Source organism: Notolepis coatsorum (assembly GCF_963971535.1).
Source record: "Notolepis coatsorum genome assembly, chromosome: 17".
NCBI classification, from domain to species: Eukaryota; Metazoa; Chordata; class Actinopteri; order Aulopiformes; family Paralepididae; genus Notolepis; species Notolepis coatsorum.
Genome location: NC_140181.1, coordinates 37,011,335 through 37,038,990, shown reverse-complemented (window position 1 = coordinate 37,038,990; position 27,656 = coordinate 37,011,335). Strand labels below are relative to the sequence as shown.

Here is a 27,656-nt window from a genome sequence, read left to right as displayed (position 1 = left end):
ATTTTCTGGTATTTTCTGGTATTTTCTGGTACTTTGGGGTATACTTTGGGGTATTTTGGGGTATTTTCTGGTATTTTGGGGTATACTTTGGGGTATTTTAGGGTATTTTGGGGTATTTTGAGGTATTTTCTGGTATTTTGAGGTATACTTTGGGGTATTTTAGGGTATTTTGGGGTATTTTCTGGTATTTTGGGGTATACTTTGGGGTATTTTAGGGTATTTTGGGTAGGGATGCTCGATATTGGCTTTTTTACCGATACCGATATTCCGATATTGTCCAACTCTTAATTTCCGATACCGATATCAACCGATATAAACCGATACCGATATATGCAGGGTTTCCCACCCCAAAAAACGGAATAATTTCAGGTAACTAATAATTTCACTGGATATATATATAACAAATATTGTTATTGTTTTTAATTTTTTTTAAACCGATATTTTCCGATATCACATTTTACTGCCGATATCGGCCGATAATATCGGTCGGCCGATAATATCGGACATCCCTAATTTTGGGGTATTTTGAGGTATTTTCTGGTATTTTGAGGTATACTTTGGGGTATTTTGGGGTATTTTCTGGTATTTTGGGGTATACTTTGGGGTATTCTAGGGTATTTTGGGGTATTTTCTGGTATACGTTGGGGTATTTTAGGGTATTTTGGGGTATTTTGAGGTATTTTCTGGTACTTTGGGGTATTTTCTGGTATTTTCTGGTATTTTGAGGTATACTTTGGGGTATTTTGGGTATTTTCTGGTATTTTGGGGTATACTTTGGGGTATTTTGGCGTATTTTCTGGTATTTTCTGGTACTTTGGGGTATTTTGGGGTATTTTCTGGTACCTTGGTGTATACTTTAGGGTATTTTGGGGTATTTTCTGGTATTTTGGGGTATACTTTGGGGTATTTTCTGGTATTTTCTGGTATTTTCTGGTACTTTGGGGTATACTTTGGGGTATTTTCTGGTATTTTGGGGTATACTTTGGTACTGTATCTACAAAACCTCCTGTTAATCATCTGCCCTTTATTAATTTGCTTAGATTTGTTCATGTCTGGTAAATCTTTGCATGGTGTTATTCACCATCAAAGATGAAAAAAGAAATGTTATATTCTCCTTTGGTTCATTACAATTTACTCAAGCCTAGTAACAGACAATATATCTCTGACACTGGGAATACATTCCCTGAGATCCATAGATGTCCCTAGATACCAAGAACATGCAAATGGCCCTTGTAGAAGTTGAGCAATCTTCCATTTACTTATGTTTGTATTTTTAGGTGAATTGGCTAGGGTTAAGAACACGGGTACACACCAGTCTGTCCTATCTACGACTTTCCGCGTTCATAAATCCTGTTCGTATCTACGAACAAAAAGAAACAGTTCGATCATGCCGAAATAGAAAACACCAGAGCAGTTTCTAAGTGGAGTTACGAAGAAAAGTGTTCGTAACTTTCTCGTAAGTCTGTTCGATCATGAGGTCCAATGTCTTCTTTCTGTTCATCCGCTCTCTTTTCCCATCCCCTCCCTCCTCTCTTCTCCCCTCCCCCCTCTTCTCCTCTCCTCTCCTCTCCTCCTCTCCTCTCCTCTCCTCTCCTCTCCTCTCCTCTCCTCTCCTCTCCTCTCCTCTCCTCTCCTCTCCTCTCCTCTCCTCTCCTCTCCTCTCCTCTCCTCTCCTCTCCTCTCCTCTCCTCTTCTCTCCTCTCCTCTCCTCTGCTCTCCTCTGTTCTGTTCTGCTCTGCTCTGTTGCTCAACTCTTGTACTTCAGTAAATCAGTGTCTTGGTGAGTGTGCAGGGAACAGGGCAGGGCTGTGGTCCCTAAAGACTCTCAGGCAGTTTGACTTCCAGCGTAGTGGGTTTGACCAGGACCAGAGCCAAGTCAACATTACAATATGGGATTCAAACCAGGTTTGCTGTATTTCCAACTGGAGCCAAACAGACAAATTATAAACAGTTAGCAAAAAGATAGAAAAATAACCACAGGAATATTAATTAATTCATGGATAATTAGTACAGTTTGGCTATCCCTGTTTGGCCCTATAAAGAAACTAGACTAGCCCTGTTTGGCCCAGTAGTGAAAACCAGACAAGCTCTGTTTGGCCCAGTAGTGGAAACCAAGTTAGTCTGGTTCTAGTTAAGACTAGCCTGGTTGAGTTTGTGTGATAACCCTACAGGACCAATGAACCCATTATGTAAATAACACATTACCACAACATCTTTTTAAAATACACTTCACTTTGTACAGATATGTTAGCTACATGTAATGGGATTGTGTCAGATTGAATCACCATAGAGAAGCAATGAGGAGTAAGACTGCAGACAGATTATCAACCTTTTATACAACGGCATGCAAATTTCTCGATTCTGATTGGCTGAAACAGTCAATTTACACGTATGTATCTGTCACAATTCCACGCTCTTGGTCCCAGGACCCGCCCACAACCGAATCACTATCACTCCCCCGTTCGACTTTGTAGAGGGAGCGGAGAGCGGAGAGGGGAGGAGAGGAGAGGGGACAATAATCTTTACAAATGGATATGTTGATAGCGTCATAACGACTAAATATAAACAGATTCTGTCACGGCGAATGTCTTAGTCTCTTACACAATGTTGGATTGTGTAATCTATGGGTCATGAGTCATTGTGGAACAAAAGAAAAATCGCGGATTGATTGATTGATTATTTGCAATTTTCTTTAAAAGAATTTCTTCCTTGCCCCTGACTGCAGAGCTCACTCACTCGCGTACACTGTCTGGCACACCCACACACACGCGCACGCACACACACACACACACACACACACACACACACACACACACACACACACACACACACACACACACACACACACACACACACACTCCTGTCTGCAACGGCGGAGGACTGAGAGACATAGAAGCAGCTGAGTGCTGCGCTGTTTTAAGTGAGCATGGCCTATTGAATTGATTGATTGATTGATTGATTGCTAATTTTATTACTGCATGCCTGGTTTCCAACTGGTTAAGTTTAGGCCCTCTAAAGTAGGTTTAAAAAAATAAATAAAAAAATAGGGCAAAGAAAACGTTTTAATTTGTTTTACCTACTTTCTATAGAAGCATCTAAGAATGAAGTTCTATAGAAAGTAGGTCTGCATCCCCTTAACAATTGTGTGTAATGAGCCGTACTGTATTGTACCCATTCTGCATCTGGTAATAAAATTTTCAATCAATCAATCAATCAATCATTCGAATAACAACCGCTAACTTCATAATTAAAAACGAATGAAAAGTTGGATGTGTTAGTTGGTTGGATGTCTTAGTTGAAAGACAGTTGGATGTGTTAGTTGGTTGGATGTCTTAGTTGCAAGACAGTTGGATGTGTTAGTTGGTTGGATGTCTTAGTTGAAAGACAGTTGGATGTGTTAGTTGGTTGGATGTCTTAGTTGAAAGACAGTTGGATGTGTTAGTTGGTTGGATACACTTCCGAGCTGCTTCCACATGGAGGCAATTTCTCTTTTTTGTTGTTGTGGGAACTACTTTTTGTGGCGGATGTTTTTTTCAATAAATCTTCGATTAATGTGTGTTTATTGTATAGCAATAAGGTTGGATGGATGTGGCAGTTGTATAAAAGCATTACACCACTTGCAGTCGTGATTTGTGAAAAATAAACCATGCCTAGGGGGGTCTAACGACCACCGGGCCCTAGGCATGGTTTATTTTTCACAAACCACTCCTGCGCGTGATGTAATGCTTAATTACCTCAGACAGCTGGCTGCAGTTCTGGTACAGGTACAGGCACGTGCACTGCACACATAGAGCCCAGGGGGTGCACCTGCCTTTTTGAGCCTCGTAAAAAAAAGTGCCCTTTTTGGAGAAAAAAAAATATATATTTATTATTTAAAAAAAAAATTGTTACGCATATAGACTGCCCTTCCAACTGAAAAATGTCAGGATAGAATCAAAATATTAGGTAAAGAGAGAGAGATGCCCCATATTCCATTGCAGTTTGCACAGCCTCCTCAGCGTGCCTCTTCGCGGACCTATATTTTATGCATAGCGTGGGTGGTGATGATGATGATAGAAACCGTTGTGGCGCATACAGTTGAATGCTGGTACAGTATTACACTCATTGAGGGACACGAAGAAGTCAAGTCCGATGGGATTTGGGAATCTCAAATACAAATCGGGATTGGAATAAAAAATGCATTTATATTAAATACAGAATATACAGCACTTCTTGGGGTCTGTAGGGTAAGCACTTATTCCCTCCCCCCTGAACATTTATGGAGATGTATGGGCCTTTTAAGTCAGTGATAAAAGTGTCTTTCAAGGATAAGTGAGCTCCTGCACTGATTATTATAGTTCAATATTCAATATTTGATCACCAAGACCCCCCAAAAAGCAAAAGAAGGGGCCTCCCCGCCCGAAAAGGGCCCTTAAAATTCGGGCTTGCGCACTACGCACGCTCGGTTAAAACACACACAGGTATAGTGCCCTTTTCAGCCTTTGAGCACCTGCCCCTCTAAAGTCCTGTGCACGTCCCTGTACAGGTATATGCAGTATACACTGAAGACTTTCATTAAAGTCACTTCATAAACAGAGATGGTTTTAGCACTGAGATGCTTTGGTGAAACAGGACCTAGTGTACAGTATGTGAATGTGATGCTAATTATGTGTTACTGGCAGAGAGGCAGTGGAGGTACATTGGTGTACTATACTCTGCACTGACCTCAAATGCAGAGTAAAGTACATGAAGCTAGAGTACACTGCATGAAGCTAGAGTACATTACATGAAGCTAGAGTACATTACATTAAACTAGATTACAGTACAGTACATGAAGCTAGAGTATAGTACGTGAAGCTAGAGTACAGTACATTAAGCTAGAGTAAAGTACATGAAGCTAGAGTACAGTACATGAAGCTAGATTACATTACATGAAACTAGAGTAAAGTACATGAAGCTAGAGTACATTACATTAAACTAGATTACAGTACATGAAGCTAGAGTAAAGTACATGAAACTAGAGTATAGTACATGAAGCTAGAGTACAGTACATGAAGCTAGAGTACAGTACATGAAGCTAGAGTACAGTACATTAAGCTAGAGTATAGTACATGAAGCTAGAGTACAGTACATGAAGCTAGAGTACAGTACATTAAGCTAGAGTATAGTACATGAAGCTAGAGTATAGTACATGAAGCTAGAGTACAGTACATGAAGCTAGAGTACAGTACATTAAGCTAGAGTATAGTACATGAAGCTAGAGTACAGTACATGAAGCTAGAGTACAGTACATTAAGCTAGAGTATAGTACATGAAGCTAGAGTAAAGTACATGAAGCTAGAGTACAGTACATTAAGCTAGAGTATAGTACATGAAGCTAGAGTATAGTACATGAAGCTAGAGTACATTACATGAAGCTAGAGTACAGTACATGAAACTAGAGTAAAGTACATGAAACTAGAGTACAGTACATGAAACTAGAGTAAAGTACATGAAGCTAGAGTAAAGTACATGAAGCTAGAGTACAGTACATGAAGCTAGAGTACAGTACATGAAGCTAGAGTACAGTACATGAAGCTAGAGTACAGTACATGAAGCTAGAGTATAGTACGTGAAGCTAGAGTACAGTACATGAAGCTAGAGTAAAGTACATGAAGCTAGAGTAAAGTACATGAAGCTAGAGTATAGTACATGAAGCTAGAGTACAGTACATGAAGCTAGAGTATAGTACATGAAGCTATAGAGTATAGTATGTGAAGCTAGAGTAAAGTACATGAAACTAGAGTAAAGTACATGAAGCTAGAGTAAAGTACATGAAACTAGAGTAAAGTACATGAAGCTAGAGTATAGTACATGAAGCTAGAGTACAGTACATGAAGCTAGAGTATAGTACATGAAGCTAGATTACAGTACATGAAGCTAGAGTATAGTGTCGCGGTGGGGGTATGTGTGTGTGTCTGTGTGTATTCATGGAGCGGTGGGATTTACCCATGGGAGTTCCCTCTCTTGCGTTACAGGCTGTGCCGTTGGAGGAAGCTGATTGGCTGGCTGGCGCATAGGGGCGGTGCCCTGGAACCCCGCGAACTCGCTCAAAAGGGAGGCGAGTATTGTCAGCTGGGGGCGAGACACAGAAGGACGAGACCCGGAGCAGAGGAGGAAAGAGAAACCAGAGGACGCCGACTGGTGATATTGCTGGTACACACGGCGCTATTGCTGCTTCCTTGAACGAAAACGGGAGTCGAGAGGACGGTAACAGAGGACGCGGGGCTGTAGGAGTACGAGGACACGCGACACTTTTGTGTTTGTACTTTTCCTCCAGTGGAACCAGTTCATATCGGCGACTGCAGTGTTTCCCCCCGCAGTGGAAACAGGTGGAGCTTCAGACCGGAGAGACATTATCGCCACACCGGGCGCCGTGAGTAAAGAACGCAAGACAGTAGAATACGTGCCTGACAAGCGAACTGTTTCCCGAGTGGTAAATGAAGACATAGACGAACAGTGACTGCATTGGAATTAGGAATATTATTAGTAGCGTGAAGCTGAAGATTATCGGAACGGCATGCAGTAAAGCCAGTAAAACTGTCGAAGACTTGAACCTAGTATTGTGGATTCTCCATCCTCTGTGAACTACCTTTCTCTCTTTTCTAAATCATATGGAGGATATCTAATCCATTGTGCATTGTGACGAACCCGTGAACGGGGGGACCTTGCTCTTACTGACTGTGCCTTTCATTGCAGGCGGGAGGACATTATTGCACGCCTGGTGCTTGGAGTGCCTAAAACACCCCAGTACAGACAGAACAGTTTTTAGCCCGAAGGCGGGAGGGGCTACGGGAGCGGAAGGAGGTGGCGTCCTTCCGGCCCTCACCTTCGGGCCCCGGTTATCATTAACCTTTTTGTATTGTTTGTAACTCAGCGCTTCCACTGCCCCAAACCTAGGTTAGGATATAAGAGGAGTATTCTGGGCCTGGTCACAACCCCTAGCGGTAAACAGCACCCACTATCCTATCCAAACCCCCTTAATTTACTGTGTGAACACTTAGTGTGTATTTATCTACCTATATTCTCCCTAATCATTTGCCGTGGCTTCCCGAGGGATGGTGTGATATCGATACCTATTTCAGGCTGTTTACAGTGAACCGTGTGGTGTAGTGTGATTCTAAATTAACGTTTGATAGTCATAGACCCGTGTGCAGGGCAGACCCTTTTTCCTTCACGTGTGTAGTGGCTCAGGGGCGGGGATAGGTGGCGTGGGTGGGAGTAACAGTCTGGGGGTGGGTTTACGGGGCATTGAGCGCTTCCTCCTTTTAACTACCCTAGGCTTAAGAGGCGTGGGTATTTTAATCTAGTCTAATTGTGTTTAGGTAGGTTTATGTATTAAAGTATTGCCTGTTTTTCTTAAATACCATTATGTAATAAAGTATTGCTTGTTTTTGCTAAACATTCTCTCCTTGTCTGTCTGTGGTCCTGGGCAATCTGTTGTGGTAATTCAGCTGAGCTCTTTGGAAAGTACACCTGTGCGCTTGCACTTCCTAGCTGTAGACTGGGGTGCTTTTCATTGGGGTCTGGTGACAATAGTACATGAAGCTAGAGTACAGTACATGAAGCTAGAGTACAGTACATGAAACTAGAGTAAAGTACATGAAGCTAGAGTACAGTACATGAAACTAGAGTACAGTACATGAAGCTAGAGTACAGTACATGAAGCTAGAGTACAGTACATGAAACTAGAGTAAAGTACATGAAGCTAGAGTACAGTACATGAAACTAGAGTAAAGTACATGAAGCTAGAGTACAGTACATGAAACTAGAGTAAAGTACATGAAGCTAGAGTACAGTACATGAAGCTAGAGTAAAGTACATGAAGCTAGAGTACATTACATGAAGCTAGAGTACAGTACATGAAGCTAGAGTAAAGTACATGAAGCTAGAGTACATTACATGAAACTAGAGTATAGTACATGAAGCTAGAGTAAAGTATATTAAACTAGATTACAGTACAGTACATGAAGCTAGAGTATAGTACATGAAGCTAGAGTACATTACATTAAACTAGATTACAGTAAAGTACATGAAGCTAGAGTAAAGTATGTGAAGCTAGAATAAAGTACATGAAGCTAGAATACATTACATTAAACTAGATTACAGTACAGTACATGAAGCTAGAGTAAAGTATGTGAAGCTAGAGTGTGTTGTTAATGTTATTTTCATTCTGTGTGGTAACTCATTGAGACAGAGGGGAGGGACGTTCACCTCTTTGTTGAATACAGTAACAGTAACTAAGGGACGAGATAATGACAGACATGTTTGCAAAAAGTAAATTGTTAAGTTGCACTGAAGTAGGACCGTGTGTATTGTTTCCATACCGATGCCAATACCGATACCTAAACAATACTTTTCCCGATGTCTTACTTTGCTGAGTTATGTGTGTGTGAACCAATCAGAAACGGTGTTATATTTTGGACAATCTTGGATTGTAGTTGAACAGAACATGTTTTTAGAACAAACACACTTATTCGCTCACTGGCACTGATGAGATCAACTACGTAGGTATAGAAATGTAAATGTGGTGTTGAATGACACAGTGTGTGCACTGCAGACAGCTGGCTGTGGTAGAATTGCAATGGATATAATGGCCCCTTATTGGTGTCAGCAGGCTATTATTGTAATCTCCTTTACCCCTAAGACCTCAAATATCGGCAGCACAATATTTTATAATGTTGTGATGGTGAAGAGGGTTCTTTGGATGGTATATCACTGGGCTCTTAGATGTACTGTATTACTGGTGATACCAACAGTACCATCATTGTACTCTATATGAAACAGTGTGTTGGCCCTCTCTCTCTGTGAGGCGAGATCAACATTGTTATATGTTTATTTACAAAGCACTCTTTACAATTTCTTTTAAATATTTTATTCTATTTATTTTTGGGCTTTCTGTATTTTTTACCCATCCCAAGCCCACTGGCTTCCCACTCGCTAACACTGCCAATTGTGTTAGTAGGGACGACTGACCAAGACAGAGGTACCGCTGACAGCTGGATTAAATCCCAGAGGTAGGCGAGTGCTTAGTCCATTGTGCTACCCAGCTGCCCTACAAAGCACTCTTAAACAAATTACCAACTTACATCACCTCGCTGCTAGATTTCAATGTAGGAGCTTATCAAACCCGTTCTCAGGACTATTCCGAACTCGGAAAGACTGATTTTAGATTTTGTGCTCTGGACTCGTGGAATAACCGACAAATCACTTTAAATGTTGACTCTCTGGTGACACTGGGAAATTTAAAAAATTTACTTTTAATTGTTTTAGCCAATGTTATTTGTGTCTTATTGTCTGATTTATCTTTGTTTTTGTTATTTCCTTGTTGTTTTTTATTGCGTTCTGCCTATTGTAATCTCAGCATTATTTAGAATGAGGGTCCAACCCTCAATAATCTCCTAGGATCTTAATAAAGGTTGAATGAATTAATTAATGTGTGGACAGACTCAACCATAAGCAACTTAGAATTTAGAATATTCAACCAAATATTGCCATGGCCACACAGGAGCTTCCTCAGACACTGGTACCCAAAAAAACTATAAAAGAAGGAAGGGTCATCACTATCAGAATACCAGCATTCTATGCTCTGCTTGGTGCCAGACTTAGGCGGCAGTTCTATTGAAACCTATGGGAGATGTAAATAAAGTTATAAAGTTATACAAGCTATATAAGGAAATACACATCAACCAATATCAAACGTTAGATAGATGATTCTGACATTAATAATACCAATGTGCCTTCACGCGCTACACAGTGACATGATGACCCTTCCTTCTTTTATAGTTTTCTTGCTGGTACCGAGGAAATATTCTAGGACAACCATCACTGACCAAAATACTGTTAATTTGAACAAACATGCAAACTGTCTCCATTCCAGCTGTGTGTTCTCTGTTTTATGTGTGTCTCATATTTGGAGTGGATGATAGCTAGTTCTATACAGTGATTCTATACAGGCTGAGTATCGACACTGATTACTCCCAATTTCGATTCACGAGGTCCCGTTTCAATGTGATTAGATTGATTTGATATGGATTTAATTAGGCTTTATGCTGCTGGGTTCAGGGGGCATCTGCAGGACAGTGGTGTGCTAGAAATAACATTTAGCAAGAAAATATTCACACAGCCACTGCAAAAAGGCATATATTAAATAATAATAATAATAATAATAAGCTTTTTTTGTATAGCACCTTTCATACAAGAATTGCAGCCCAAAATACTTCACAGCAGTAAAGTAAACATAAATGGACATACAATAGACATAGGCATAACATTTGCATAGAATTGACTAAATAAAAGCAATGCTTTTATTGATGTTGAAATTATATCAATAAATTATCAATCTTTGGATTTTAAAGATGCACTATGCAGCTTTGGGAGAGAATTGTGAAACTCAAGAGAATTAAAAAAACAAACATTATGATATATTTTCATAACTGAATAAACAAACTGTCCTCAGTGGAAAATCCCTGGAACACTGACGCTAGAAATCTTCCTGAAAAGTTGCCGTTTCACTGCGGTTGTTTACACTGGCGGGCGGGGCCTGCAGGTGGTTTGTTTACAAACATTCAAAGAAGGGTTGCGTTTGGTTCGTGGTGACTCAGAAGGATTCTGTTTTGTGATGACATAAGACAATAATTCTAAGCATTACATGTATAGTACAGTAAATATGTCTGTACACCAATTGCTAACCGAAAAACTGCATAGTGCACCTTTAAGAATCAATTCAATTCAAATTAAAGTAATACTGAGACTTTCATAAGAAAGGCTACAGCTGACAACAGCTTTTAGCTAGTGGTTTATCTGTCCGTACAGCCATAAGGACATCAGCACTGGGTTTCACAGGCTAAATTGGTTTGACCACCATTACTTAGGACGCAGCCTAACCCGTTTGGACGTCAAGTCATGAATAAGGCAAGTGGCCAATCAGCAATCAAATATTGGTAGAGTTCACCGTGCCCATTTGCTTGCTGGTTGGCATGAGCCACTTGGCATCGTAGTACAGTACATTGTAGCAAGCTAGATCAATATTGAAATATCATATCAATAAATTAGTTCTCTACTGGATTACTGTGTTGCAAAATGGCATGCAATTAGTGAAAAGATTATACTGTGTAACTATTTCGTTTCTTAGAGTTATGTTGTGTAACTTATCTCCATGGTGCAACCACTTTTATTTTAGTAATGTGTAAATGTGGATACCTACTTATAAATCTGCATATAACCCATATTACTCTGCATGCATATAATAATTTTTACATATCTGTAGATACTATATATATATCTGTACATATATCCATTACCTACTCTTACTAGTTACGCTGCTGGCTAGTAGGACTCACAACCGTAGTGTCTTATACCTGTATAACACTGTACATATCAATCCTGCAACTCTGTACATACATCTGATTAGCACTATTACTCAGTAGTACTAATTAACATTATCACATCGAGTTTAATCACCAGTACATTGTATATTACTATTGCACTTTACTGTTACATTTGCACTGCATTTGGATGCCAAACTTCTTTTTGTTTTACTGTACTTGTGCTGTATAATACATTTGAATCTAATCTAATCTAATCTAATCTAATCTAATCTAATCTAATCTAATCTAATCTAATCACAATTTAGTACGGATTTACGTTATAACTAAGCTAAGTTTGAATTTACACACACACAGTAGGTGCAACAGGCTGCTGATCTTCTGTATGGTGTACATCCAGTCTGACTGCATCTGTAGCTTGGATAGAGTACAACTCTGCTCATCTTCTTCCAGGCGCTAGAAAGGGTCAAACAATGTTTTCAACATGTCCCTGCTGTAACAGAGCGGCTCAGCCTGTAGTTTAGACAACACAGATAAACAGACGGGAGACTGGCTCAACACAACATACATATCTTATTCTCTTTGATTAACCACTTCTTACACTCTTACACTCTTGAAGATCATGACCATGACAATCAAACAGTCTGTCGTGTCATCAAGAGATTCATGAGAGACTTTGTTTTCTTGTAGAGGATACTTTATTTTTTATTTTTTTTAATTACGGTCAGGAACAAAAGATTAATACAAAAAACAGAGAAGGGTAATTTTGTAAAACTACTAGGAGTTCAATACCTACTGTAAGAAAGGGGAGTCCCATACTACAGTACATATGGTACAACCTATAAGAGAGTTTTGATTGATTGATTGAAAAGTTTATTAACAGATTGCAGAATGGGTACAGTACAGTACAGCTCAATACATACAATTGTTAAGGGGATGCAGACCAGAGAAAGACTTTCGACTTGTTTACATCAGGGTCCCCCATTTTCAATTCATCATAACATATATGACATACATGACATACAGATAGACAGTACTGCTACATCTATACATTTATGACATATCAGATTTGCAAATACAGTACTGTTTGTGATACAAAAGTGTCCAGAAAAGGAGTGTATATACATTTGGCATAGAAACTGTACATTGGAGGAGGTTGGTTGGGTGGGGTGGGGTTGGGTGGGTTGGGTGAGGGCTGTACATTGGAGGTGGGGGGGGGGGGGGGGGGTTGGGAAGGGGACACACACACATTTTACACTGTACATTGGAATATTGACAAAGCCTTACTTGGTCATTTACTGTACAACTAGGTTAGGACATTTGTAGGGGCCAGTTTCGAATTGCAGTCTCACGTAGGTGTTTTTTGAGAGTGTTTTTGAAGGTGGGTAGTGATTCACATTCCTTTACAGCTTTAGGCAGGGCGTTCCACATTGATGTGGCATAATTGCGAAACGTGTTTAGTCCCTTGTTTGAGCCGAATCTGGGTTTTACATGATTTGTGGAGCTCCCTCTGGTGTTGTGATCGTGGTATTCACTGACCTTTGGGAAGTATTTTGACATGTACATGGGTACCTTGGTCGCGTAGTGTATCTTGTAGACCAGGCCCATTGCAAGTTGCTGTACTCTGTCGTCTACTCTAAGCCATCCTAGGTTGTCAAAGTGGGCAGGGGTGAGGTGGGTTCTAGGAGTCAGGTCAAGTAGTAGTCTGACTAGCTTGTTTTGAGATGTTTGTAATTTGTTTTTTAGTGCCTTTGAGGTGCTTTGGTACCATGAGGTGCAAGCATAGTCGTAGTACCCTTGAATGAGTGCTCCTGCTAGAGTCTTCAGGGTATTCTTGTTTACCAGAGCGGAGATCCATACTATATACAGTAGGACTACAGCCTATAAGAAAGGGGAGTTCCATACTATATACAGTAGGACTACAGCCTATAATATAGTTCCATACTACATAGGGCTACAGCCTATACTGTACCATGTATAGGTGTTACCATGGCCGTGGAGGGGCCCCTTAAACGTGCAAATGAGCTGAACCGGTTTTTCAACCGATTTGACCTGACAAACCCCACCCCCACCCACCCATCCGCACCACCAGTGTCCCCCACGCTTGAAGCCTTTTTACAGCGCATCCGCGTTTCCGGGTTCCCGTTTTGCGCTCTGATTGGCCAGGTCATGTGACATGAGCGCCAATCGTGGGACGGCAAGCTTCTACATTGGTTAAGCTTAGGCACTCTTCGAAGTTGGTTAAGGTTAGAGTTTGTCTTAGAGCATGGCGATAGAACGCCAGGTAGTTTGCAGGCTGTTCGACGCGGAAATGGGCAAACACGCTATTGGGCGCACATGTCACATGACCTGGCCAATCAGAGCGCCGGAAATGCGGATGTGTTGTAAAAAGGCTACACGCGTCCCCCACCCCCCAACCCCCACCAGCAACGACAGGCGCACCACCCCACCCCCGCCCAGCCCATCCCCACTGATCATCACTAACGACCAGGTCCAAAGACACCTCTCCAAAATTTGCGTGTACAAAGCCAGAGGACCTGACAACACCAACCCCAGAGTGCTCAAGGCGTGCGCTGGACAACTGGCGGCACCATTCCAGCACATTTTCAACCTCTCCCTGAGGCTGGAGAGGGTGCCCCAGCTATGGAAAACCTCCTGCATTGTCCCAGTGCCCAAAAAGGGGCGCCCAAGTGCCCTCAATGACTACAGAGCGGTCGCTCTGACGTCACACGTCATGAAGACCTTTGAGCGGCTGGTCCTGCAGCACCTCAAGCCCCTGGTGAGTGACTCCCTAGACCCCCTGGAGTTTGCTTACCAGGCAAACATTGGTGTGGAGAATGCCATCACTTACATGCTCCACAGGGCCTATACACACCTGGAGAGGCCACGCAGCTCAGTGAGGATCATGTTCTTCGACTTCTCCAGCGCATTTAACACCATCCAGCCACTACGGCTAGAGGAGAAGCTCACTGGGATGCAGCTGGACCGGGGAATGGTGGCCTGGATCACAGACAGTGGTGCGTTATTGAAATCATCTGGGGTGACACGCACCACGTGCACGCGCGCTCCCGGCGCGTGCGCGCGCTCCCGCGAATGCGCATTTAATGTCCCCTCGCTTGGGCACAGACTAAAGACAGTGCCTAATTGCCTCTACGAATGGAATGTAACACGTCTTCACAACAACTTAGGTGTGAATGTGTCTGAGAACGTATTTAACACACCTGACGACCGGCGCTATTGATATGCAAATAGCGAGTGAGCTTGCACACCGTGCTACCCCGTCCCATGAACAACGCATGCCTGATCACAGACTACCTTACCAGCAGACCTCAGTACGTGAGACTTCAGGGCAGCCAATCAGAGGTGCTGGTGAGCAACACCGGCGCTCCCCAGGGTACCGTGCTGTCACCCTTTATGTTTACCATCTACACCTCCGACTTCCGCTACAACACAAGGACGTGCGACCTGCAGAAGTTCTCCGATGACTCCTCTATCGTCTACATTGTGGACGACGATGAGGCTGAATACAGGGCTCTGGTGGAGAGCTTCGTAGGATGGTCGGACAGTAACCAGCTCGAACTCAACGCCAGCAAGACAAAGGAGCTGGTGGTGGACTATCGGAGAGGTAGGAAGGGTCCCCCTTCTCCCATAATCCTTGGAGGGGAGGAGGTAGAGATGGTGGAGTCCTACACATTTCTTGGAGTTCACCTGCACAAAGATCTGGACTGGTCGGACAACACTGAGGCCCTCTACAGGAAGGGACAGAGTAGGCTGTTCTTCCATCCTGGAGAACCCCTCTCACCCCCTCTATGAGGAGCTAGCCAGAATGAAGAGCACGTTCAGCCTAAGACTCATCCCCCCCGACACACCACAAACCGCCTGGGCCGGTCCTTCATACCGGCAGCCATCAGGCTCTACAATAAAGGGCTAGGGCGGCCGGTTCTGCTGCCAGAGTTGTCGCTGTCACAACTTGGGACTTGAGAACTGGAGACTCACATCACAGACTGTCTTGATTCTTTGCATTAGAGACTCATACCACAATGGAGTCCACAATGGACTCTCACCACAATGGACTCTCACCACTGGACTATCTTGTGTTTGTACTTTTATATAACTTTTTTATATTTTATATTACTTTATTTATATTACTTTTTATTTTACTTTATTATTATATTTTATATTACTATATTGTATTTGTACTGTGACGCTATGCATCCCCCACCCTGTACCCCCCCTGCTGCTTTGACACCCGAATTTCCCCAAGGGGATCAATAAAGGATTATCTTATACGAGAGGGGAGTCCCATACTACATAGGGGTTCAGCCTATAAGAGAGGAAACTTCCATACTACATACAGTAGGGCTACAGCCTATAAGAGTGGAGAGTCCCATACTGCATAGGGCTACAGCCTATAAGAGAGAGTCCCATACTGCATAGGGCTACAGCCTATAAGAGAGGGGAGTTCCATATTACATAGGGCTACAGCCTATAAGAGAGGAGAGTTCCATACTACATAGGGCTACAGCCTATAAGAGAGGGGAGTTCCATATTACATAGGGCTACAGCCTATAAGAGAGGAGAGTTCCATACTACATAGGGCTACAGCCTATAAGAGAGAGTCCCATACTGCATAGGGGTTGAGCCTATAGGAGAGGTGGGTTCCATATTACATACAGGGCGACTACATCCTATAATAGAGTGCCATACTACAGTACATAGGGCTACAGCCTATAAGAGAGGAGAGTCCCATACTACATAGGGGTACAGCCTATGGTAGAGGGGGTTCCATACTACATAGGGCTACAGTTCCATACTACATAGGACTACAGCCTATAAGAGGAGAGTCCCATACTACATAGGACTACAGCCTATAAGAGAGGGGAGTCCCATACTACATAGGACTACAGCCTATAAGAGAGGGGAGTCCCATACTACATAGGACTACAGCCTATAAGAGAGGGGAGTCCCATACTACATAGGGTACAACCTATGGGAGAGTTGGCTCATTCATTTACATTTACATTTAGTCATTTAGCTGACGGTTTTATCCAAAGAAACTTAAATAACACTTGAGCGCTAGTCTATAGTAGTATAGACATATTAGCATAGTAGGTAGTAGTATAGACATTGTAGTATATTAGTACATAGTACTGTAGATAGTAGTATAGACTAGTATTAGCATGGTAGGTAGTAGTATAGACATAGTAGTATAGTACATAGTACTGTAGATAGTAGTATAGACTATTAGCATGGTAGGTAGTAGTATAGACATAGTAGTATAGTACATAGTACTGTAGATAGTAGTATAGACTATTAGCATGGTAGGTAGTAGTATAGACATAGTAGTATAGTACATAGTACTGTAGATAGTAGTATAGACATATTAACATGGTAGGTAGTAGTATTGGCATAGTAGCATAGTAGATAGTAGTATAGACATAGTAGCATAGTAGATAATAGTAAACGACAGTAAGACGGTTAGTACTCAGGGCATCAGGGTCTGTATGTGTTTTTAGGATACACTTTCAGCCAGGATAGAGGGGCCAGCAGTCTTGTAATATCAAACATGACCAGACTCATGTCTCCACAGCAGACTACAGTACATTCCTTCTTTATCAATGTGTTCCATCTCTTCACTTCTCTCTTTCCTTCCCTCCATCCTGACCTCACCAGTCACAACAAGTTAATTCATCCATCCATCCATCCATCTAGCCGTATCCCTTACCAGAGGCATCATGGCTGTAGCGCTAGGTGAGACTTGTCCTCTGTAGTAATTATGAAGCTCCACTATCGTCTCCTGTTGTTCTTCACTCAGCTGGCCCCGAGCTCCAGGCACCGCCAGGGCCCACAGCAGCAACACTGCCCAGAGAAAGCCCCCCCTCAGTGGGTAGAGTTGGCAGCGGGACCCCTTCTCCAGCCCGGAGCTCCGTGGTGGGGGGCTAGTCCAGCAAGTCGACTCCGGGATAGGGGCTCGTTTCCGGTTAGTCCATCGAGCCGAGGCCCCCTGGAGCTCAGAGCACGTCTGGTGTTGCATGCTTGGAGTTTGGAGTCCTGAGCAAAGTATCCGTCAACAACCAGTGCACGTCCAGTACAGCAGAAAGTATGTATGTATGTGTGTGTGGAGGGGTGTGGACACGTTCTGTGTGTGTGTGTGTGTTAGAGTGTTGAATGAGAATGCATTTGTGTATTTGTATGTATGTGTGTGTGTGTGTGTGTGTGTGTTTGCGAGTGTGTGCGTGTGTGTATTGGTGTATAAGTTTTAATAGGTCATGTGTGAATGTGGGCTTGTGGGTCAGTGTGAGTGTGTGTGTGTGTATGTGTGAGTGTCTAGGTGCTTCTGAGAGAGAGAGAGTGTGTGTGTGTGTATGTGTGTGTGTGTGTGTGCGTGTGTCTAAGTGTGTCTGAGAGAGAGAGTGTGTGTGAGTGTTTCCTCTGTGCTTCTCTCTCAGTTCTGACTTTCAGCTCTTGCAGCTCAGCTTTTAGGGAGAGAGGATCCTCCCCTACACACACGCACGCACACACACACACACACACACACACACACACACACACACACACACACACACACACACACACACACACACACACACACACACACACACACACACACACACACACACACACACACACACACACACACACACACACACACAGCAGTTCACATTACACACACTGCACCGACTGGTACGTACAAACATAGCCCCTCTCTCTTACACTCTCTCTCTTCCTCCCTCCTTTTCTCTCTGTCTCTTTTTCTCTATCTTTTTCTCTCTTTTTCTGTCTCTCACCCACCCTCTCTCATTATCTCACTATTCTCTCTCTACTTCTGTCTATCCAGGAATCTGAATCTCTTTCTCTCTCCTTGCTCTCTCTCTCTCTCTCTCTCTCTCTCTCTCTCTCTCTCTCTCTCTCTCTCTCTCTCTCTCTCTCTCTCTCTCTCTCTCTCTCTCTCTCTCTCTCCCTCATTACTATCTTTCTCTAGCTGTATTCTCTTTCTCCATGTTTTTATCTTCCTCTCTTACTACAGTTTTGACACTGATCATCATCATCATCATCATCTCTCTCTATTTTTGTCCTCCCTTTCTCACTCAATCATCCACCCTCTCACCCCCTCCCTCTCTCTCTCCCTCTCTCACTGTTTCCACCTGGGACGTAGGTAGGGTGGTCCTCCTCCTCGTTGTATTTGTATTTGGTGCTGTCTTCACCTTAGTAAATAACTCCTTTTTCTGTTTCCCCCTTCTCAGGTGCCACTTCCTGTAGAGTGGCTGATTACCCAATGATGACAACAGCTGAGGGCAATCACTCATTAAGGGGCGGGTGGATACAACCTGGGATCCTGCACACATTCAAGGTACCTTTTCTGCTGGGCGGCTAGGTGGCGCAGTGGGCAAGGCGCTCGCCACCAACGCAGGAGATGCTGGGTTCGAGCCCAGCTCTCGGCGTTGCTACCAGTTTGGCTGGTCGTTCATACTAATACAATTGGCAGTATTAGGGGGTGGGAAGCTGGTGGGTGGGGATCGGACGTTGTGGACAGCGACTCCTACAGGTCGGTTGGTGCGCCTGCACAGTAGAATCAGGAAGCGGCGGGGGCGGCGTGTCCCTTCCACGCAGACCCTCGCCGCTGAGAGATCGCGCTGTGCAGGTGAAAAAGATGCGACGGCTGCCTCCTCGAGTACCGGAGGGGACACGTGATGCAATTAAGGCTTCGTCCACATTGCAGCCGGCTTGTGGGAGGCATGGCCAACAACGTTCGAGACAGGGGAGGGTAGAATTGGACACGAAATTGGGGAAGGGAGAAAAATTGAAAATGGGGGAGAAAAAGTAGATAAAAAAATGTACCTTTTCTGCCATTGCCACTGTAAAGTGGATTGACTATTGTATTGCGCCTTTTGCCACTGCCACTGACCTGTGTGGATTGTGTGTTGACCGTCTTTTGCCATTTCCACTGTTGTGTGGACTGGATTGCGTCTCTTGCCATTGCCACCGTGATTGTGTGGTTTGGATACTGTGTTACCTTTTTGCCATTGCCACAGTTATGTGGGATTGATTGTGTGTGTGTGTCCATTCACACTGCTACTTGTAGTAGCCTGTTTTGCCTTACTGGTGTTCCACCAGGTAAGTGTGATTGTGTCTGGTGGCACTCCTGTGTATTTGTTAATAGCCTTATTTGTTGCACTGGTTGGTTACCAGTGTTCCTACCACGTGAGTTTTGGCTTGTGTCCTGTGACACGTTGATAACTTGTGTTTGTTTACTGTTTGTTTGTCTTATTATATATCCCTGTTTTGTTTCCCTTCCCCTTGTGGCAATATTGTTGTGGGTTTCATTCCCCTTTTTATTTAATAAATACTATTTACTTTGAAAAACATTTGATTTATTTCCTGCCGGGACCTGTGCTAGAAGCACTTACTGGACGGGTTGGCTTCACAACGACCCGGTCCAGTTACCATAATAGTGTAAATTCATACGTCTATAAAACATATAGACAATTACATACAACATTGATATACCTTTGTTTGTGACATGGGGGCTCATCCTCTCCCACTGGCCGGCGGTGCACAGGCGTCACCTACACTTTCACAATTTCCCCCACGGAATTGTCTAGTTACTACTGTATTCTAGATTTGAGTATACTGTCAGTGCCTGGTCTCTCTCTCTCTCCATTTATATTTACATCCTCAATCTCTCTCTCTCCTTTTCTGTTTATCTTTCCAATCCATCCTCTCTCTTTCTCTCTCTCTCATTCTCACTCTCTAGCTTCCTACTTTCTCCCATCCTCTCTCTCTTTCTCTCTCTCTCATTCTCACTCTCTAGCTTCTCGCTTTCTCTCATCCACTCTCTTTCTCTCCCTCCATCCTCTCTTTCTTTCTCACTCTCTAGATCCCCCCTCTCTCCCCCTTTATCTCCCTCTCTCTCTCTCTCTCTCTCTCTCTCTCTCTCTCTCTCTCTCTCTCTCTCTCTCTCTCTCTCTCTCTCTCTCTCTCTCTCTCTCTCTCTCTCTCTCTCTCTCTCTCTCTGTCTCACCAACAGTCTTTCCCTTCAGCTTGGTGGATATATGTCAGAGTTTCATTGTGAGATAAATTTGGCTCCTGACTCCGCTGTCACACACACACACACACACACACACACACACACACACACACACACACACACACACACACACACACACACACACACACACACACACACACACACACACACACACACACACACACACACACACACCACTCTGAGTCAGATGCTGATACTGATTCACACTGTGTCAAACAGATCTGCCGTCTGAATGTGCGTAAGAATGTACAGTGTGTGCATGTGACTTATTGACTTAGCAATTTAAGAATGTTACTTTTCAAAAGAAACCAAGCTCATGCATGTGTTATAAGTATAAAGCTAAGCTTTGCAAAAAAAAATTATGCAAATCGCTTTTGTTTTCTGCAAAATGGGGGTATGCTTAAGATATTAACAACCAGAAACCATGTAATAACAACCTGACCCGATGGATTAACAACCAGAAACCATTGATTAACAGCCAGAAACCATGGATTAACCAACAGAAACTAGTTCTGTGCATGTGGTCCTAATAGCAAGACACACTGCCTTTGCCTCTGAAAACAAAGAGGAGGGAGAAAACAAAATACAAGATGTGTCTCAATCCATGAGTTGTATCCTTCAAAGGCTGCATTTGATGACTGCATGTGTCACATTGCGTCACAGGGGCGCAAGCAAGGCTGTCCCAATTTGAAGGCTCCTTCAAATGCAGCTGAGAAAAATATAGTCTTTTCCTGAATTTGGAGGATCCATCAAACTCAGAATGCATTTCGCACCAACGGGCAGATATGGCAACTATTTACCAAGGCCGAACGCTGTTTTAATTTATGACCTATGACCATTATTATACAGTTTTAATATTTTTTCATGCGAGAATGGATCCATTTCGATTCCAAAGTTTCTGCTCCAACTTTTTCGGAGATTGAGCGACTGCAACAGGGCCGGGGTTGACGCAGGCCCAGTTTAACTAGGAATCCCATGTCATCAGCTTCATGTTCCTCTGTGTTCACCTGGAATGAGCACCAGCCAGGTGGTGAAGAAGGCACAGATTCATGTTCCTCTGTGTTCACCTGGGTGTTACGATCGAACCAAGTGGTCAAGTGTGGCAGTACCCCGGAACAGACAGACACAGGAAACAGATGATAAATAAACCAGATTTAATAGATAACATACAACAGGGAAAACAGGGGAATTAATGATGCTATTCTAACAGGGCCTAAGTGGGGGGAGTGTATGGATGCCAGTGGAGGAAATGTTAATGAGATGTGTTATATCGAATAACCTATGTGTGTGGATGCAGGTGTCTAACGTGTAAAGCTAATGTGATGTCAAATGTAAATGTACCGGGCTGGTGTTCATTTGCATGTACTAACCAGTCCAGTAACAGAGGGTGGGGAATATCCAAATTCAATGACCGTCCATGCGTCCCGAGACGCCAGAGGAAAAGCTAGTGCACGCAGGTAGCGAAAACTGTGTTAACCGAGCGTGGGGGTATCCTTGAAGGAAAGAAGAGAGAGAAAGCCGGTTAGCATAAGAAAACAGGAATAAACAAAAACACAGGGAAAACAAAGTAACAAAACCAGGTTTAGAAAATGTCCAGAGGAATATTAAGCTAAGACTTGTAAGATAGATAGATATCTTTATGCAGCTGGTGCTTCTCCCTCCGTGTGCGTCCCCGCATGCGCCCAGCTGCTCCCAATCGCATCTGATTAGGCTCGATGAGTTGGGACAAGGTGGGAGTCACAACACTGGGATGAGCACCAGCCAGGTGGTGAAGAAGGCAGCTCTTTCTCTTTCTCCTCAGGCAGCAGAAGACATTCTGCATGGGGCCCCAGATCCTAAGGGCTTCTGCAGAGGCACAACAGAGAGCATCCTGACTGGATGCATCACCACCTGGTATGGAACTGCTCTGCCCTCGACCGCAAAGCACTACAGAGGGTTGTGCGAACAGCCGAGAACATCAGTGGATATGAGCTTCCCTGCATCCAGGATATATACAACGGACAGTGTGTCAGTAAAGCCCACAGGATTATCAAAGACCTCAACCACCCTAACCACAATTTTCTACAGCTGATGCTATCCAGCAAACGGTACTGTGCATAATTAGTTCACACATATCTCACGTGCACACACCCCAGACACACACTACAAAGCCACTTGGTTAGTCAGGAGTAAGTTGAGCGGAGTAGGAGTTGGAGTTGTGGTATTGAGAGAGAGAGATTGTGTTTTGTGATTGAGATTCAGAGTTGTGACGGTGAGAGGTAGTGAGAGTTGAGGAGAAAGCGAGTAGGTGTTCTTTGTGTACTGGACCCTGGACTGGCTGAGATTCCCCCTTGTGTACTGACCCTGGACCGGACGACTACCCTGAGTATTGAACAATCCCTTTTTCTGTCTGCGAGCCTGTTTTGTGTTTTTGACCATCGGACTGTCTATGACCATTCTCTTGCCTATCAAACTGGATGTTTGCCTTTAATTCAATAAATATTCGTATTGATTGATATTGCTCTTGTGTGGATCTTTTGAATTTGTTTGTGTTTGAACCGTGGTGGTCCCCACCAGGCTCGTCACATTATGTACAGTATGTGTGTGTCTGTGTGTGTGTGTGTGTGTGTGTGTGTGTGTGTGTGTGTGTGTGTGTGTGTGTGTGTGTGTGTGTGTGTGTGTGTGTGTGTGTGTGTGTGTGAGAGAGGGTAAATATGACATTAGAATGTGAAACTGAATCCAGCAGGTCATATTTACAGAGACTCCATGGTGTCACACACACACACACACACACACACACACACACACACACACACACACACACACACACACACCACACACACACACACACACACACACACACACACACACACACACACACACACACCTACGTACGTACGTACGTACATACATACATACATACATACATACATACATACATACATACATACATACATACATACATACATACATACATACATACATACATACATACATACATACATACATACATACATACATACATACATACATACATTGTTACAGTTGGGGTAGGTGTTTTGGACCAGTGGAGGTTTCTCTATGACAACACGTGAAACACAAATTCACTCATAATTCATAATTATTATTAATTTACACACATATATATATTTTTTTTTTTCTTTTAATTATTATTATTATTATTATTTTAATTAGAAATGTTTTCCCCTGTAAAAAAAATTCAGTGAATTTTTTTTTCTTCAAAAATGGCCAAAATTGACAGCTCTGAGCAGGCCTGCACTGCAGTAATGACTGCAGTAAATATTTGTGCAGATGGCTGCACAGGTTGACCCAGGATTAAATAAATAATAGCCAATCAAAATAGGCTATTAACGTCATCTAAGCACGGTCTGTGCATTTAAACTCTTGCCATTGAATGGGGGATTGAATGATTGACAGCCTTGACATCCAATACACAGAGGTTGAATGATTGACAACCTTCAAATCCAATCAGAGATTGCTGCATTGCACAGTCAAAACAGGTCCAGCTGCAGTTCCGTAGGTTAGGTTTAGCTGGGGCCAATCTCAAGTTTCTCAAGTTTCTTTATTAGTTGTCATACAGAAGTACAGAATACTTTTATACAAAATGTAACAGAAAGAAGCATTTTGTATAAAAGTATTCTGTACTTCTGTATGACAACTAATAAAGAAACTTGAGATTGGCCCCAGCTAAATCTAACCTACGGAACTGCAGCTGGACTGTTTTGACTGTGTAGGCACTAGGCAGCATTGAAAGAGATCGCTAGTAGTTTAGTAAGCTGTACAGCTGTAACAACTTAGTAGAGCAGGCTAAATTAAACTTTGCGCCAACATTAGGACCGAAGTATAAACCAGCAACTGAGCAACATGAAGAAGTGGACTTATGCATCTGGATCAGAAAAAAGTAAGTTGTAGTGTTTATAAAACGTAAGCCTGCTTAGCCTGGATGCTAACGTGAGCTAACGTTAGCCAGCCGAATTGTTTAGAAAACAATACGTGTCCGTAACAGTAGTGTAGTTCTAACTTCACTCGGGAGACAAAAGCCAAACATCAATTTGATGCAACAAGCTGGCTCGCGATGCACATGGCTATTGTTTACATTCTCCATGGGATTAATGCACACGGCTCGACTCGGACTCGTCACATGGAGAAGCTGCACTATTCAACGAAAGATGAGATTGATTGATTGATTGATTGAAAGATCGATCGAGATACCGTCTTTATGGGTAAGTGTCTTGGCTTTGTCAGTTTGTGTAACGTTACTGTAACACTCCTCATCTCTCCTCTCCTCTCCACTCCTCTCCCTCTCCTTAATCAGAGTTTCCAACGCTATAGGTCTATATGACAGGCGTTGTACTCTTAAACAGTAATGTATATTTGTAGATCTGGTATGTCATAAATGTCTGGATGTAGCAGTACTGCAGTGGAGGCTGCTGACCAAATTTTTAGGTGAAGCACAAATTATTATATTATATTATATATTAAATTATATTTTTTAAACATCCCCAACGCTGCAACACCCCCATTCCTCCCAGGTGTCAGGCTCCTCATTCGCTTCCATTCATTTTGGGGACCATGTTTAAATATCATACTTCTGAAGTATAAACAAACTATACTGCTGTGACAATTTCAATAAAACAGACCATTCTGAGTCAATGGTATGCAAAACTGTACATTGGCCACAGATGGGTTTTATGTAACACAAGGACAATGAATGAATGAATGAATGAATGAATGAATGAATGAATGAATGAATGAATGAATGAATGAATGAATGAATGAATGAATGAATGAATGAATGAAAACTTTATTTAACAGATTGCAAAATGGGTACAATTAGGGCTGGGCGATATGACGATATTATATAAATATCGGGTACAGTTCATTAACGATACACTTTTTAAACGTATCGTGGATATCGTGATGTTTTGCCCAAGAGGATTGTGTCGCGTCAATCTGGTCCACACGTTGAAACTTTTGAACAGCGCCGCCCCACACACACACTACTGCATCAAAGTTACTACTTATGATAACAAAGGCATTCGTTTTGTGGCATTAACCTTATATAGTTACATGTTCAATAACATCAGCGTATTTACATAGCAACGTCCGAGGTCGACCTAGATATAGCAAGCATTAGTCGTTCATATCTCAGCCCGTGCTGACTCAGTTGTGCCCATTCTGCGGTCTGTTAATAAAGTTTTCAATCAGACAGATGTATGGAAAGGCTTTTATTATAACATCCGTTGCAGTAAAATCATTATGCCTCCAGTCGTTTAGTCTTCCTGCGGAGCTAAAAGCTAAGTCAAGAGTCAAGTCAAGTCAAGAGTTTTATTTGTCACGGCATACGGATATACAATGAAATGCGGGTGGTCTTGCCCGCAACGATGTGCAATTGGTACAACATATAATAGAATCCAATACAAAAAAAAATTTGCAATAAAATTGTGCAATAACAGGTAGCAGGTAACAATACATTTGTGCAATAACGGGTAACAGTTAACAGTAGTAGTAATAGTAGTGCAATACACTGTTACTGTTGCTAATACTAATTTAAAGTGGCCTTTCCTTTTGGCAATAAGTGAGGGTGCGTGCGGCCTGAGTGTGTGCCCGCTCATGCTAAAGTGTTACAGTGGTACTCAATGTTCATTGTTCAGGACTCTGATGGCCTGGGGGAAGAAGCTGAGCCTAAGCCGCTCTGTCCTAGTAGCTGGGGTTCGCAGGCGTCTGCCTGACCTCAGCAGCTGGAACAGGCTGTTATTGGGGTGGTGAGGGTCTTTCATTATCCTGCAGGCTCTGGATTTGCACCTCTTGTTGTATAGAACCTGCAGGGGAGGTAGTGCAATACCCGTGGTACGCTCGGCTGAGCGCACCACTCTCTGTAGGGCCTTCTTGTCTTGTGCCGTGCTGTTTCCATACCAGGCAGTGATGTTTCCGGTCAAGATGCTCTCTACAGCTCCTGAGTAGAAGAACTGGAGTATCTTCCCCGATACTCTGAACTTCCTTAACTGTCTCAGGTGGTAGAGGCGCTGTTTCGCCTTCTTTACTACTGTGTCTATGTGTGTTGACCATGTCAGATCCTCTGAGATGTGGACCCCCAGGTACTTAAAGCTGCTCACCCTGTCCACGGTAGCCCCGTTAATCATCAGTGGTGTGTGTGTCTCCTGCTGTCCTCTCCTATAATCCACGATCAGCTCCTTGGTTTTACCAATGTTCAGGAGCAGGCTGTTGTCCTGGCACCAGCGTTCCAGTACCTCAACCTCCTCCCGGTAGGCCTTCTCGTCGTTGTCCGAGATCAGCCCCACCACCACCGTGTCGTCTGCGAACTTCACTATGGAGTTGGAGCTGAACTTGGCCACACAGTCGTGTGTGTAGAGTGAGTACAGCAGGGGGCTTAGAACACAGCCCTGGGGGGACCCGATGCTCAGGGTGATGGTGTTGGAGGTCTGACCCCCCACCCTGACCGCCTGGGGTCTTTCACTCAGAAAGTCCAGTACCCAGGCGCTCAGGGCGGAGCTCAGACCCAGCTCGATCAGCTTGTCCACCAGTCTGGTGGGGACTATGGTGTTGAACGCTGAACTGTAGTCAATGAACAACAGTCTCACATAGCCCCCCTTCTGACGGTCAAGGTGGGAGAGGGTGCTATGCAGTACCTGGGAGACCGCGTCGTCAGTGGACCTGTTTGTCCTGTATGCAAATTGCATAGGGTCCATATCACTGGGGAGGGAGGCACAAATGTGGTCCTTGACCAGCCTCTCAAAACATTTCATGACCACAGAGGTGAGTGCCACCGGTCTGTAGTCATTTGGACATGTTGGGGAGGTTTTCTTCGGTACAGGGATGATGGTAGACATCTTGAAGCAGGCAGGGACCACCGACTCCGCCAGGGATTGATTAAATATGGCAGTGAACACAGGGGCTAGCTGGTTGGCACAGGACTTAAGTATGCGTCCTGTTATTCCATCTGGGCCAGCAGCCTTCCTGGTGTTCACCTGCATAAATGCTCTTCTCACACTGTGTACCGTCAATGAGAGAGCGTCGGCCGCGGGGAGCTATTGTTGTTGTCATTGAGCTCTCCAATGGCGGAAGTAAAAAATTAATACGCGCTTGCCGATTGGTGCTAAGAACAGCAGGGCGGGTGCAAGCGGTGTGACGTAATTGGCAGACTCGACTGTCAATCAAAATGATTCTGTTTGCCGTCTGAATGAATGAAAACGTTATTAACAGATTGCAGCATGGGTACAATACAGTACAGCTCAATACAA

The 27,656-nt window shown here is 43.4% G+C and overlaps 1 protein-coding gene across 1 annotated transcript in view; it reads right to left on the bottom strand.

Annotated features, from left to right (window-relative positions):
• LOC311243751 (GLIPR1-like protein 1) overlaps positions 1-17,771 on the bottom strand; it is a 44,553-nt gene extending 26,782 nt beyond the window's left edge. Inside the window, exon 1 of the mRNA XM_084333094.1 lies at positions 17,071-17,771. Within this exon, the coding sequence (XP_084189220.1) occupies positions 17,071-17,379 (309 nt within the window). The 5' untranslated portion in view covers positions 17,380-17,771. The remainder of the gene's footprint in view (positions 1-17,070) is intronic.
• Between the last annotated feature and the right edge of the window lie 9,885 nt (positions 17,772-27,656).